This window comes from Apis cerana, linkage group LG5 (genome assembly GCF_029169275.1).
Source record: "Apis cerana isolate GH-2021 linkage group LG5, AcerK_1.0, whole genome shotgun sequence".
NCBI classification, from domain to species: domain Eukaryota; kingdom Metazoa; phylum Arthropoda; class Insecta; order Hymenoptera; family Apidae; genus Apis; species Apis cerana.
This window is the reverse complement of record NC_083856.1, coordinates 5761853-5778252: the sequence shown is the minus strand read 5'-3', so window position 1 is coordinate 5778252 and position 16400 is coordinate 5761853. Positions and strand designations below refer to the sequence as shown.

Here is a 16400-nt window from a genome sequence, read left to right as displayed (position 1 = left end):
TTTTATAAATATTATTCTTCTTAATTTGCCTTGAATCAAATTATTTTTATTCATTTTTATCTCACTTTGTGTACTGGGATGTATTATTAAATGTGTCATAAAGAACAACAATTTAATAATAAATAAATTTTGAAAAAAGACAGAGAGAGAAAGTTGAATAATTGATAAAATTTTTTAATGAAAGAATATTAAAGATGATTAAGATAATGGCCAGAAATTGTAGAATTAACTTAAATAAAAGAAACAATAATGGAATTATCTAGACGACGAGTTTACATCTCGAAATGCGGTGAAAGACAATTTTCCTCGGTTTATTCCTTTGCGAAACACCGTGAAATGATATTACAGAATGTCGTACGAAATTGTAAAACGAGAAATAGAGGTAACGGGGGATCTTCTCATGACAGATTATTACGTGCAATCGAGGAACCGTGCCAGGGACGGTTGAACAGCTTGCTGATGACAATTTACAATAACCGTGACGAATCTGTGCCGATGATACTTTCACGAATGCAATCTAGATCGGTATCTTTTGTAATCTATCTAATTTGTGGATTGTAAGTTTCACAGAAATGAATGGGCTTGACAGATTTTTCGAATTGTATTTTTCGAAGTAAATACTTGTAAGAGTATAAAAAAAGAAAAGTTTAGAAATGTCCGATTTCATCCTTTTTTTATCATTGTTAAAAATAAATTAAAAATTGATAATATTTACCATTTTCCTCTTTGATGAACAGCAAGTAGATAATATAGGCGACAACTAGGCCGCCTATTATTGTTAGCATATCCGCAGTGAGTTCCAGCAACATTTATCACGCGTTTCACATCGTATCTGATAAGTTATTAAACGGTTTGTTCACATCTTCGTTCTCTCTAAAACTCTTTTATCATTATAGACAACACAATTTTCATCCAATTTCTTCGATTCACGATCCGATAAAAATATATTCATTAAACAAATCAATCACGATCTACAAAGAAAAAAAATGCAAAAAATATTTACATCAGTACTTTTCATTAATTTTTTTTATTAATTATTCTTGTTGCGTAAGACGTTATCTCTTTTTTTCTTTTACACTTTTAGATACACAGAGAGAAAACTTCGATGATCATCTCAAGAAGAATATTTCCTTTATATTCTACACATATTTCCTGTCAGCTATAACTTTCTCGTTTTCTCATGATCAGTTAATACCGGAAGAGTCTTCGAAAACTCGTCAAATTGTGCATTGTTGTAGTTCGTAATTATTGGTAATTTCCGATTATTGAGGAAAAAATTACGCGGTAAATTCGGTTCATGAAAGATCTCTTCACATATCCCATATCGAGTGATTCGTTTTAACTTTTCCCGGCGATAATCACGCTTTCGATCCGGCGATTTAATACGCTCGTTATGTCGTTAAAAATAACGAGTCTCTTCCTTTTTTCCCCTCAACGACACTCATAATAATATATACACATATATTTTTTTTAACAAGAAAACTAAAAATCGTCGAAAATAATTCTATATATCTTTGTCAAATTCGCATAATTGAAAATAATCCACACAGCTGTGCATACACGCTTTATTGCGCGAAACAACTGAGTGCGCATGCGCGCAAACACGTGCACGGAAACACACGAACTTGTCCGTAAAGTGCCGAACGTAGAATCGCGCCAGCGAGAACGGCCTTTAAACCCTCATTTGAATAGTTGTTTGACGACGATCCTCTGAACTTTGAAATTTCTTGCCCGAGACGATAATCTTTTTACACGTATACTGTCACCAGTTTTTTTATTTTCTTTGCTATCATTACCAATTGTCGTCACCGATTATTCTTACTTTTTGTAACCGTATAATCCTTATTATAATCCTTATTGTAACCGTGAAGCTGATTTTGCAATATCGGAAAAAAATGTTTTAATCGATTGTAAATTGTAATTACGCGTGTTCATGATTGAGATTCGAAATTCAATCCGTTTAAATATAATAATTTAAGGGAGGAAAAGAATATAAAAGAAAAATAGAAAATAAAAAAATTAATAGGAAATAAAAGTACAAGTTCAATAAAAAAAATATTATAATATATTGCATTGCAAATAATTTTATTTGTACGTCTTGCAGTTAATCGAACCGCTACGTGAAATCACTATCAATTTTTTTTACTAACTGGCACGAGACACAGTTAGAAACATTTAATATTTTTACTATCATACTAATTATCGTGATAATCACATTGACCTATACATTTTAAAAACAAGAATTATTAAAAAAAATATATTACCGAGATAAAATTATAATGAAAAAAGATATTCAATAATTTAAATGTAAAAATATTATTCATAATTATATAAAATTATCCACAGATTATTTTTATGTAACTATTCATTAAAAATTATGGGAAGATTTTTTTTTTATTCAAAAAAAAAAAAAAAAAAGAAAAAGTTTAAAGTCATTTCTAGTTAAAGATCATCTAACAGACGACGCATGGCTTCGTCACGTTTCTCCCACTTTTTCTTCTTCATCAAAGCCAATTATCCAATGCCGTTTTTCCAATACGTCGTCAATGCCTTCTATGATAGATATTGTAATGGAACAATCAGCACGTAAATAAAATTGCAGAGAAAAATGAAAAGGAGAAAACAAATTCTATTATTGCCGATAAATATCATATGGCTTTTGATTCCTAAGATACATATCTACTACTAAGATACGATTTTAATGTGTTTTCATTAGATTAGATTAAGAGTTCAATTAAAAACGATTTTAACTTTTTTCTCGCATCTCAAATTGGAAAAAGGAAAACAAAAAAGGAAACATTGTATTGTACGTTATCAATTGATCAGTATCTGAATTATCGAAGACACGATTTTAACTTTTTTGGATTCGATTAGATTAAGAACCAAAGATATAAAAATTACAACTCGAATGGTTAAATTACAATGGTAGGAAGACAATATATTATATCGACAATTATAGATCATCTTGCACGATAAAGTAAATATATCACTTCAGATTAGATTAGATTTAGAAAAAAAACGTGTGAAAAGAAGTTTATGGGTTTTTATACGATATGGATTACCGCATCCATCCACATTGACCAGAGGTGTTTGTTCACGGTTGAACAGAGGGAAACAACATGGTGTTTACATCACAAAAGCAGGGGAGCCTCCATTCACTCGCGAAGGAGGTAATTAAAAGCCGCCTAAGAGAACGAGGCAAAGCTAAATAGTAGATATTGATTCATCGGCTCGGTTTCTTTCCTCTTCACGCCTTCCGTTTCGATATCTTATGTTGCGAGGAATTACAATTAACAAGCAAGCTAGCTTGACCGATTGCAATTACGTACACCGCGTAGTTAAAACCAACACACGTTGCGCATCCTCCCCTCCCCAATTTTAATCCTTTTTTTCGAAAATGAGATTATCCTCTTCTTTGAATATCTTTCTCTCTCTTTTTCTCTCTCTCTCTCTCTCTCTCTGTGTATCTCTCGTGACAAGATATGATAATTACATCTACGATGCTTACTTATTATTATCGAATCACACTTGTTGTTTCAGATATATTTATTTTATTAATCACTTTCACTCGTTGGACTCGTGGTTGCTTTTCAAAGGGGTAAATCCGTGACCACGCGTTGATATCGTTCGCACAACACCATGTTCTCGCGGGTATCTCGCGAGAATTTTTTTAATCGGAGACACGAGAATTTAATTTCGAGTTTAAAGTACGAACGTGGTATCGGTGGAACAAACAACTAGCGGAATAAACTGATCGCCGTGTGTTTGTGTAATCGCAGGCCTGCGCCGCTCACGACTGTGCGTCTTTGCCAAAGCAGTCTGATACACGACCGACGTACCCCACATACGCCGCTCGGCGTACGGCTTCCTTTTAGTGGGGGATACTTTTGCGAGGGAACCTACATTTTCTAAAATCGACAGACGTCCGTTTCCGTGAGACGTCGATTGGCTAAGGATCTGTCACATGATTTTTGCATTATTGATGATTGTTTTTTCTTCTTCTTCTTCTTCTTCTTTCTTTTTTTTTTTTTTCCTTATACTTGCGTCAGAAGATTTTTATTAAGAATTTATTATTTTTTTTATTAATTAAGAACGGGATACAGTCGAAATTTCGAGATCCTCCTCGATAATGGTCGAAGGAAGGATCTGGAATTTAAAAAAGAAATTTAGAAATTTTTCGAAACTTTAGAAGAATCTAAATTTAAAAAAATAAAGATTCAAGATTTTCGACAAAATGATTATTCATTGAAAGAAAAAGGAAAAAGTTTCGAGTTTTTTTTTTTTTTATCGGTTATTGCCAACGATTGCATTGATATATAAGATAGAAAAAAATTATAATGAATTATTCATTTCATTCGCGGAGATATTTGAAATCAAATACGAGTTTAAAAGAAAAAAAATTTACGCAAATATAATATTTGTAAGTGACGAAGAAATTAAGTAATTTTTAATTAAAGAAAATTCCTAAGAATGCAGAACAATTGATGTATATCTATTAAACTGCATAAAGATGTCGTTGACGTCAAATTTTATTAAGAACGATAAATGGGAACTTAACGTTCGTGGAGGAATGAAAAACAATCGTACAACTTCGTTCTATTTAATCGAATTGTGTAAACTGCAATAATCAAAGAAAGGAATCGGTTCATTGTATGCAAATGCATCGACAAAATTGTGCGTGATAAATATTGATGAAAGAAATTCACGTATAAATTTTCCACGTAACAATAAATAATGTAATTACAAGAGTTGCATTATACTTAACTATGCAGGAATTATGCTCATAATTGGATTATAATATAAAATTATATTTATATAAATATTAAAATTTTATTATTAAAATTGTGATAAGCGGTATATGCTTATTACAATTTAATATTCCAATATCTTATTTGTATTTTTCGATATTTATTATTAATTTAGATCTATTTTTATCATTTTTTTTAAACTTAATCGTGGAAAGTTTGTAAATAACTCTTCGATCGTGTTATCAATTCAAGTTCAAGTTATGAATAACCGATAGCCTTTAAATATAATACGTAGATAATAATTCGATTGGTTGAAAAAAATTCAATGAAACGAAGTTTCCTTCCAACGAATGCGCGGCCGGATGTGTAATTAAACTCAATAATATTCAACGGGTATTTAATCGTTTAATTTTATCGGTAGGAGGAGGAACAAAAAGAGTGATCTTTTCCGGAATAAAGATAAGGTAAATTTTTTTTCTCTCGATCCCGTTGACTCATTTTCTTATGTAACCTACAAAGAAGCTATTTAAGATTATTGTTTCGAGATCGTTATACCCACCATTGTTTCGCTTTAGATAGTTCTTCGATCGAGATATCGCGGATGATTCATTTTAAAAAAAAAAAAGAAAAGGAAAAAAATATGCATACCGATACCGTATGGTATAAAAATTAAAAAATTACTTAAAAATTAATCAATAAGATAAACTAAAACGAATTAAAACTCAATAGGTGATTAATTTCGTGTTGAAATAATTTCTGGTCATAAATATATATCGTTACGCTTTTATATCTATGTAGTAATATGTAATATGTAATATCAACACGCGTAAAAAAAAAAAAAAAGAAGAAGAAGAAGGAAAATGATAATCAAATAAGTGACACGAGATGCGAACTTAGACTTTGACATATAGTGTGAATACAAATGACGAATGATGCTTCAGAAAATAGAATTTATTGGGAGGGGAAATATTAGCCGAATCTTTTTAGTGAATCTTCTATTATTAACGGAAGGTCAGCTTTTTTGATCTTTTTCACAATGGTAAGACACTTGTGACTTTTTCCATTCATAGTTTTATAAAAAACAATGCTACAATGGTAATGTAGTTATTATTGAAATGAATAAACGTCGAAATTTTTCGTAAAAATAGTTTGAATTGGAAATAATGATGCATATCGAAAGGTTATGACCTACAGGTTGGAAATCCGCATATTGGATCATCCGATTCGTGCAAGATATTTAAATAATTCATGATGCGTTTGTTATTTTTACATTTTGTTCTCGCCTCAAACGAATTAAAATGTTTAATGAAGAATAACAATGAAAAGAAAATTCAATATTTGTCTCAAAATAACATTGATACTTTTATAAAATCTTCACTTCATGTTTTTAACGTTGAACAATTTCTTCAGAGAATAACTTTTTCAAGGAATTGAAATAAAAAATTACTAAAAACAAATTTTTTTTCTATTGAAATAAATCACTATCTTAATATGCATAATAATTTTAAATCTAATTTTAAATAATTATAAATTATTCTAATTATTTTTTAAATATTTTATTAAATTGCGAGTCAGTTAATACTGATTACTCTTTTTTTGTTATAATTTTTAAAAAGACTACAAATTTCCTTCGAATCGCGCCTTTTCACTCGAGCCCTTTCATTCCTTTCGTCCAATTTTTCGAATTACGAGGCATTCAACACCCTTTTATTTCTCGTATCCATTTTCAATTATTCGACGAATCCTACTTTACGTTTTCTATTCGCAAATCCATTATCATTTCTATTATTCAGCGATTCAATGAAAATAAGGTTTCCTCGATTAACGTTATTCCGCGCAAAGACGTTATCAGAAAAATTATTTTAATATTGAATTTATTTTATTTATTAGAAAAAATTGTATGCATCGTTTCTTTGTTTTTTTTTAGCTGCATCGATTTGTTTTCAAATACGTATTAAAGTTCGTGGGAAAATAAAGAAGAAAAACGTAATGATGAAAAAAAGATAAATAATAAATAAATAATTTTTTTATTGTTGTTAATAACTTGCAAAGTCAGTTCATTCGAATATTAGATCGTTGATCATCGAATGATTACGTTTAATATGAAAAAAAAAAGAAGAAAAAAATATATACGATGTATATTTTTCGCTTAAACGATCATTTATATTTAAATCGAATATTAATTGATTAAATTGAACTATATTACATTTCTTATTTAAACGATCATTAATATTATTATTTATCTACAACAATATTTTTTATTTCAAAATTATTAATTAATCTAATATTTTAATTTTACGATGGGTTTTATGGATCACGAAAGTATATCAAGATTACGAAGTAAAGTAATGCTTAGAAACGCGAAGTTTTACAACAAATTACTGTAAATGTACGATAAAAAATCGTGAAACATTTCGAAAACGGGTAAGTTGTATCACGTTACGAGTCGTTTTCGAAAAGTGCGCCTGTATGTATGTTATTTGAATGGAAATGCTTGGGCGCCTGAGGCAGGCAACCTGTTCTACATTGCTGCGCAACGGTGCGACCATCTTAAAATCATAAACGTGGATTTTAAAGAAAATTTGATTTCTTTTTTAAAAGGGAAAAGAAGTTTTAAGACGATCATGTTAAAAATTCTTTTTGTTTTTTCATTATACAGATATATCTATTTTATCAAAAAGATCGAGACGATTTATATTTGAATATTTATCAAAATTTTATGTATCAGATTTTTATTCCTTCAGAACTTTCAGGATTGCATTCTTTCAAAATGATTCTAATGACTTATTTGCAAAATGCTTAATTTTTAATGTCAAATTAATAATCAATCAAAATTATATGCCCAAGTAATAAAAAGAACGATTGTTTTAAAACAATCTTATAATAATAAATTTAATTGATTATGAAATAAAACAATGCATGCCAACACATAGAGTTTATTTTATGTTAGCAATATGAGAGACATAAAAGAGTACTTACTCTCCAAAGCTGATTGCAGTACTACAGCCAAACTCGCGAGTGCATCGATCAAGGGTACAAGGTGTTTTTCCAAAAGCTTGCCATCTATTAAACAAGAGTTAGTCGGATGGTTAAGTTCATGCGAGGAAACGTGCAATTATAAACTGGACGTCACGATTGTTTCTTTTCATCAAGTACTGTTATATTCGCTTAATTGCCACTGTTAGGTACAGAGTGTTTCAAACGAGAATCATTTTTTCCCAGAAATATCACGTTAAAGATAAAAATTAAAAAAAAAAAGGAAAAGAAAAAACGAGATCGTTCACGAGGACAATTAATTGCCATGCGATATATCTCAAAGTAATCCTTCCTCCTTTTTTTATTCGTAATTCTCGATGTCTCGATCTCGATGCGAAATGAAACACCCTGTGCACACGTTCTCCTTTAATTTTTATTTTCGCAAAAGAAACGTTTGGTTCCAGCGTGAGAGGCAACCAAGCGTCAAAGAAGCAATCGAGATACTCGGTAGTTAATTGGTAAGCGGGCAGCGCCGCGTTTTAAAGATGGATCATGGATGGAAAAAAAGCGACCGAGATTGTCGGCAGTTAATTGTTAAGTATAGTGGACAGACGCATCTGGTAGAAATATCACCAGTCTCAGACCGAGAAAGGAATTACGAGGTACTCTAGATAGGTGAGCAATTTTCTTGCTTCGACGTGTTCTTCTGCAGATGGCAGCATTGTTTATTTATTAGTTGTATTTTGTAAGAAATATAGGCACACGCGTTTTTGACTTATTTGTTACGAAATATAAAAAAAGGAATGTAAGAAAATTTTTGGATAACGATGATTTTCCATCGATTCTCCCTCTGCTTCCTTTCTCAATCTATTTCGAAATTCAAAAAAAAAAAAAAAGGATTAATAACACAGGGTAAAATTTTCGAGTGTACACTAGTGAAAGATAGAAGCAATTCGTGTACACGTGCTTGTACAATATTTCTATGTGTTTCAACTTACACGGCGAATGATGATATACCACTCGATTGATCGGCACGTCCATGTTGCCGATCAAACCAACCACTATCTTCTCGACAAAATCTCGAAAGGTTTCCATCGTGTTCGCCTCTTCTTTCTCCGCGGCCAAATCTTGTACCGAACTGGTAGCTGCATTTTCCACTCCTGGAAGAAAGATTCAAACGTTAGTTCAATATTCATTTAAAATTATATACAATTTGACCGAATAGCGGAATTAAATTCATATATTTGATCGCTTTCTTCGTTAATATATTTTCGTATTATAAGAACATTCTCATCGTTTCATTAATTGTATTCCTTCGTTTCATCATGCTTTAATGATTTCGAATTAGGAAGCGGAAACGAGATAAATCGAGTCGATATTATTTGCCTTTAATTAATCACGCTACTTCTAATTCTTCTCTTTGAATCTTTACACATCTCGAAAGGAAGAATAACTCGTTGTTGGCGATGAACAGCTGTCTCTGCGATTTCATTTTAAAGTGGGTCAACGAGCATAAGTCTGACATCGTTAACATTACTTTTACCTTATCATGAATATTCTATAGCAAGATAAAAAGAAAGACCTTCGATTTTTAAATCTCTCTATTAATTTTCATGGAGATACGAAAACCATTAACGATCCTCAATAGATGAATAGACGATCGAAAATTTATCAAGAAAAAAAAATCTACATAAACGATAAGATATCCCGATAAAATGCGTGAAAAATTCCATTTGAAACGAAATCAAAATTACCAAGAATTCTCAATATGAATTCAAATCACACTCCTTCCATTATCGATTTAAATTCAGAAAATAACAAAAATATTCCAGGCAATTCTAACGAATTACGTTTCCATCGCACGTGAAAACTTTCTACAATTCTTTTTAACTTATATATACAAGAAAAATAAACGAATAAATAACAGATAGATCCAAATTTATCGTATAATCGAACGGGGGAAAATCGTGAAATTTAATCGAAAGAGGAAGAAAAAAAGAAAAAGATCCCTTCACGAATAACTTACTCATTCACGCGGCAGAAACTTTCTCCCTTCGTCGAAACGAATATTCATCCGAGCGCGTGTCGGCGCGCACATTTTCGAAAAAAAAACGGACGGTTTGTTTACAATGGCCGACCAGCGATCGAAATCGGCGCGCGGCGATTCGAGGTATCGATTCGAAGGGAACGACGCGGCACGATCGCGAATCCCCGTCCAACTGACACGGCCGGCCGCGCTTTCTAAACGAAAGTATCGACGACCATTAAAGATCTACCACCGTGGTCCTTTTTTTCCCCCTTCGCGTTTGTAACCGCATTCTCTTAACCGGGTACCGCAAGAGACCGGTATATTTATCAGTTATCACACGGCGGCTTCGAGGCCGCTCGAGCGCGAACAGACATCGATCTTTGCTCGAGGATATATCCTCTCCTCTCGATCGCCCCTCCCACTGCGTGCGCGTCGTACCTCTCGCCTTCCGGCGGATTAAGATACCTTCTCTAACCTTCTCGACGATCCTCTATGCTCCTTTTTTTTCCCCCCCCTCCCTATCCATCGATCATTATCGTTAGATAGGATGGTTTTTATTTCCGTCCCCTTTTACCGGGGATCTGTGTGTTTTGTATATTTCTAAGAAAGGTTTTAATTCGTTGTTGAGGCTCGGGAGGATCCTCTCGTATTATGCAATTTTTAATGATTATTATTATTATTATTCCGTTGGACGATTCTTCTTATTTTTCTCCGAACGAGCTGGTCTTATTCAGGTTTTTCTTCTTTCTTTAAGTTATCTTAGTTTGCGTTTCCATCCTTTTCGTTTTCGCGGTAGATGAATTCGAGGAAATTTTTTAAAGTTCCACTTTCGATTAAAATACTCGATGAAGATTCCTTCGGAGAGATTCTCCTCTCGCCCACTATGCGAGCACGTAACAGTACGCTCGTCGAAATGGGGGGGGAATGTTTAGAAAAAAGTAAGTGAGAAAAATTCTCACAACTCTTCCCGAAACGGTTTCCAATCAGCTTTTTCCCCTCCCCCTCTCCCGCTCCTCAAACGTTGTCCGCGTTCTCCCAAACGTTCCAAATCGTCAATCCATCCTCATTCTTGATTAGGTATTAGCGACTTTCGCGCGCCTCTGCCGTCCTTGTCGGGTATTTTCCATTTCTAAACGCCGCAAAACCGGTTATATCTCTCGGACCTCTCTTCATCCACAACTGAGACGTCCACCTTTCTTTTTCTCCGGCCTATCTTCGAGCCCTCCTCCTCCTCCTCCTCCTCCTCCTCCTCCTCGTTTTTTCCACTCGAAGATGAAGAAGAAGAAGAAGAAAAAAAGGGGGGGAAAAAAACTTAAAGAAAACACGTCTTCCCCCCTCGTCGATTTTCACCAACGAGACCTGCTTTCACGCACGTCCATCCGTCCGACTTCCGTCCTTCGCGTGCACGTTTCAATTATACATACACGATCCTCCCTGACAATCACCTTGCGGTTGCACAACGCCCGAAATCTTTTTATTTCTTTTTTTTTTTAAAGTCAAAATACCGAAAATAAGAGCACGGGGGAGGGAGGGAGAGAGAGAGAGGGAAGGGAGAAAGAAAGGGGAAATTAAGGGGAGGAGGAGGGGTGTTCGGTCAACAAGAGTTCGCGACTCGTTTCACGGGGATGCGACGGCGAGAGAAAGAGGTGGAAAGGATTGCGGGAGTGCGCGATGTTACTTCCAGGAGTACTGGAGCAGAACTGAGGTTCGCCACCTCGGGCCCGGAGACAATAAGAGCGACGAGGCGCGCGGGAGTTCCGCTTGCGAGCGGCCCGAAAACCGACAGGAATTCGGCCCCGTTCGGCCTCTAATCTTTGCCTCCACGACTCGATAGATGGATCTTTCCCTTCCTCAACCCTCTTCGTTTCTCTACGATTTAGATGTTATTCCCTCCCCTTTTGAAACGAACAACATTGTGTCCTCCATTGTACGGAATAACTGTACAAGATTTGCGCGTAAATGTAATTTACAATGTAGAAACCGTCGAGGAAAATATTTTAAACGAAGTAATACGTTTAATAAAGGGAATATATATATTTGTATATGTGATTCTTGTGTAAGATAAAGAGAAAATATGGATCTCTTGGAAATATTAAATTGGAAGATCCTTTAACGAAGGCAAGATATATAAATTTTACAGAATATACTTATAAAATATCCATTTCTTCTTTCTTGTTTAATCTGTTACCATTACAAAGAATTATTTGTACGAAAGCAGCATTTTTATTTATCCATCGAAATATCAAAAATCGAAGATCTTGACGCGATCAAAATTTCCAGAACACAGTGTTTATCGTTCGAAAAAAAGTATCGAAAACTTGGCTCGCTTCTCAACGGGATGATAAGAATTTCGTTTCGGATGGGAGGAGGATCAGGTTTTCTGAAATTTCGCGCGGCGGAATGCGGCGGGATCGTCGCCGGTTTCCTAGAAGAAATAACGAGCGAGTGGATCTTTCGGCTCGCGAAAAACGACGAACAGGGACAAAACTGTTCGCCACGATCGTGCTCTGACCATGTTTGGCGAAAGAAACAGATCCTTGGAATAGACCTTGCAGAAACGAAGAAACCTGATGCGTGCACACCATGGTACGCGAAACAAATGAACTATTCTGTCTCCAGACATTCTATATAATTCTTACCGTGTAATTCGATTCATATTCTCTCATCTTAAATCTTTCACTTGTATTTTATATGCGAGAAGTTAAAAATTCGGGCTTAAACTTTTCGAGGTAGGAAAGAATCCTTTGAGCTTCCTTCAAACTCGTTCGAAATTACCTCGAGAAAGTTTCTCAACGCTACGTAACTTCTCGTTGTGACATGCGTTGTGAATAAGAAAAAGAATTTACAGGATCCTTTATTTTCTTATTTTTATACGATTATACTTCTCCTGTTTATTTCTCTTCTATTTCCCTTTTATCGATCCTTCTTTCTTTTTCTACAGCTTCAAGAATCAAAGGATAAATCCACTTAATAAATATTTCCTCCACTCAAGAAATACGATCTCTCTTTTCTCTACTACAATTTCTAATAAAAATTCTTCCTCAAAATTCAGCCTCGAATTTCCATTGTTCTCAACCCTCTTCGACGAACATTTTATTCTTCTTCTTTTTTTTTGTGCATCGTCGACATGACGGAACTTAACAACACAAGAATCTAGTTTCTTGTCAACCAGAGTCACGATACGAGTGACTCGCATCATAAGTTCCACGTAGGCCGGTTATTCGTAACGGGGCAGGCGAGGAATTTCAGGCAAATGAAATAGGAATTCGTCCGGCAAATGAAAGGGCGATTTTTCGAAGGAAAACTCCTTTCCACGGTTTTTCCATTTCGGGAATTTATCAACTGGACTTTTATCCCGCCGTCGTCCCAGCCTCGTTCCCGATTCACGCGGAAAAGATCGCGTATGCTTGCGCAGGGAACAATGAGCATTGCAAGGAATCCACCGTGAGATTATTTTCGCGACCTGTTCTTATTGTTGCCTCTTCCGTTACACGACTTTTCTGGCTTAGGAACAAGGACGGTCGGCCGGGAATGGTGGAGAATGGCGGCGGCTCGAGACGCAGATTCCACCGACAATTAACATTTCCAGAGAGATTTTCTCATCCTTTTATCTACCGGGATTAATTTCGTTTTTCTTTATTTTTCTCTTCGCGACCGATCTCCACTTTTAGAGAGATCCTGTCCAATTAGCCTGTGAAATTAAATCTCCAAGATTTAGGATCAGTTTCAAATTGCTTCCTCGTGCAAACTTGTGACGAATTGTCGCGTTAAACCGCGTTCGTTTAATTTTTTATTTATTTTTTTTCTTTCTCTTCTCTTTTTTGATGAATTTATATTTATCGTTCGATTTTGTATTCCCCTCGATATCGCGAATAATTTGGAGATTAATCTATTCTTCTCTGGCTTATTTTTATACCTTCGCCTAAATTCAATAATTTTACGTGGTTTGTGGAACTTTTTTATTTCGTTAATCCATTTTTGAACAACGGATTCAAGAAAAAGAAAAGATAATCTCTACTAGATTTTAATCTTTCTACTGTATTTTCAAAAATAAAATATCTTCTTAACAAACTCAAAAATTTAATTTCACCGATTTCCATGCAACGTACTATTACTAATCATCGATTCAAAATATATTCAATTATTTCCATTGATTACCAACAAACACTTAGACAAACAATATTTCACAAACTTTCCTATAATCACCGATAACCAACAACAAAGGCCGATAACAGAATCGAAGTAAACACGTTCCCATTCGAGCGATTAATCGTTCCAAAATTTAATTAACCTCGAGCGGAGGGCAATCTTCGTTATACAAGAGGTTATACCTCGAGTTACAAGAGTTGTCCCTCCCTTCGAATCGTGGAAATTCGAATACGGCGAAACTCGGCGATTAAATTCCCCCATTTAAATTCCCTTCCCTCGCTACGTATGCGCGCCGTGTAACCGATTCGTCGATCGTTCACCGCGCTCACGGCCCCCAACCTGCAAATCAATCTCACCCGAACGGCAAACAATTGTCCACGATTCATTATTGAGCGGCCGATTCAACCGTGGACAATCGTTCCTCGGTTCCCGCTCTCCGAGACCGCCGCATTAGCGAGGAACACGTAGGAATGCTCCACCCTGTGTCGCCTTGAAACCTGCATTATTTATAAGGAGATCGTCGGATCGATTTTCTTGGGAACTCGGAGAGATATGACGATTTCGACTTGGCTTCAACTCGATTCCCCTTGAAAATTTTAATAATTTCTCACGCCTTTTGGCGAGCGAATAATTTTTCGCGAATCGTGGAACGGATTCGTTTATTCAATATACGAAATTTTTCTTGGCAATTTATCGGTGTTTTTTAAACGTATTAAGAAATATGCGAGGATTTAAATTTCTGTCTGTCTTTTCTTCGACAGAATAAATATAACTGTGTAAATATATATATATGTGTGAATTAACATGATGGCAAGAAGAAGAAGAATAACTAAAAGATTGCAATTTGTTCGATCAAATTTAACGAAACTTTTTCCAAGAGCGTTTTTTTTTTTATATATCCCAATAAATCGTTGTATAACAAGTTTATTCTCCTGCTTTTTCCCCCGCAAACACGTATTAATTGAAATAGTTCCATCGCTTTTTACCAAGGAACCAGTTTCTCGATGCGAGTCTCTTTTTTTTTTCTTTTTTGTACAATATGATCTCTTGTATAATGAGTTTCAGAGCCATTTCCGGTAAACAATTGTAACGATTACGTTATTTTATTACGTGATTTTTCTATCGAAAATTTATAACACTTTACGGCTCGATATTGTTCCAGCTTTAGGATCAATAGAATGATGTTATATTTTTGTGTCAACATGTTAGATATAATCGTGTATGCGATTTACAGATTCCAATACATTTCTTCACGAATCTAAATTACTTCCTTTATTTTCTAAATCCTTTTTTTAATCTCCTTTCGTAATATCGTCTAATTGAATATTTCTTCTCGCAATCCACTGTTGGTTGAGAACCACTGCTGCGCGTATTTCTAATACCAGGATCGTATATATACGATTAAAAAAACGAATTAAACGCGTTGACCAACCTTTTCGAGATTGCGAGAACGATTATTAAATTAATTTTAATGAAACAGAAATATTAAATTTAATAAAAAAAAAGAAAAGATGGAAGAATTGAAATATTCGTATTCGATGAACAAACCTGCCACGTAAACCCTTGATTTTGCCGTATTGAAGTACAAACGTAGATCTTCCTGACTGATCGATCCACCGAACGCCTCGAGTCCGTGCCTCTCCAACCAATTCCTGACAATGTTTTCATCGATAAATCATTCACGTTTCTCTCGTTAAAAACGAGTATTTGCGCGTATTTTACGGGAAAACAAATTACAAAACAAATTAATCGGATAAAATAACAACAACTTGGAAGAATTAAGAATTGCCGGATCGTAGAGTTAACGCAATCTTTGGGAGAAACCTTTGTTGACGGCAAAAGATACAACGCCAAGCGTTGTCCGAGGGATCGAAACGGGAGCAGCCTTTTCTGCACGATTTTTCACCGCAATCCTTGCAACGAACCCCACGGCCCAGATAAAGTGGCCTCAGGCAACAGGCGCAACGATTCTCGCCCACAGGAATTTCATTGTCCTCTTCCTTCGAATCCCCGGATTTCCTGTAACGTTAAATAAAGATAAATTATTATTAGCCAAGTCCTTTATGCGATCTCACATTTTCATTTTCTTTGCAATTGTTTGTATCAAATTTCTTGCTCATCTATTATCTTCCATTACCACCACTACTACTTCCTTATTGTTACATCTCGATGAAAATGACAAGGAATAGCATTAAAAGATACACGTGAATGAAAGAATTTTATTATATCATCATAAAATGACCTCGATATACGTGTTACTTAACGCTAACGTTTACAATTGATCAACGAACATCTTTCTAACTTAGATACGCGTAAAAATAGCTCACAGGCTCAGGCACATATCGTTTGAAAAAAGGGCAATCTTAAAAATAATCCCACTATTTTATTATTCGCTTGTTTCACGAATAATAATAGGAAAAGTAACTTTAATTTTTTTAACGATTCTGACGAAGAATCTAATTTCGTGGAAATTAAAAATATCGAGAAACAAGATACGA

General features: G+C 34.6%; 2 protein-coding genes across 16 annotated transcripts in view; one reads left to right on the top strand and one right to left on the bottom strand.

Annotated features, from left to right (window-relative positions):
• The window catches only part of LOC107996552 (uncharacterized MFS-type transporter C09D4.1), a 68094-nt gene that overhangs the window by 16297 nt on the left and 35397 nt on the right, over positions 1 to 16400 (top strand). The window lies entirely within an intron of this gene.
• The window catches only part of LOC107996550 (uncharacterized), a 45279-nt gene that overhangs the window by 14761 nt on the left and 14118 nt on the right, over positions 1 to 16400 (bottom strand). For 7 of the 15 annotated variants that reach the window (XM_062074649.1, XM_062074655.1, XM_062074650.1 and 4 more), the window contains 4 exons: positions 15727 to 15921; positions 15451 to 15554; positions 8723 to 8884; positions 7728 to 7811 (listed from right to left, as the gene is read on the bottom strand). In XM_062074649.1, coding sequence (XP_061930633.1) covers positions 7728 to 7811; positions 8723 to 8884; positions 15451 to 15554; positions 15727 to 15921 — 545 coding nt within the window. Of the gene's footprint in view, positions 1 to 715; positions 972 to 3508; positions 4007 to 7727; positions 7812 to 8722; positions 8885 to 9750; positions 14156 to 15450; positions 15555 to 15726; positions 15922 to 16400 lie in introns of those variants that run through there. The other 8 variants (XM_062074651.1, XM_062074654.1, XM_062074657.1 and 5 more) reach the window with 5 other exon arrangements.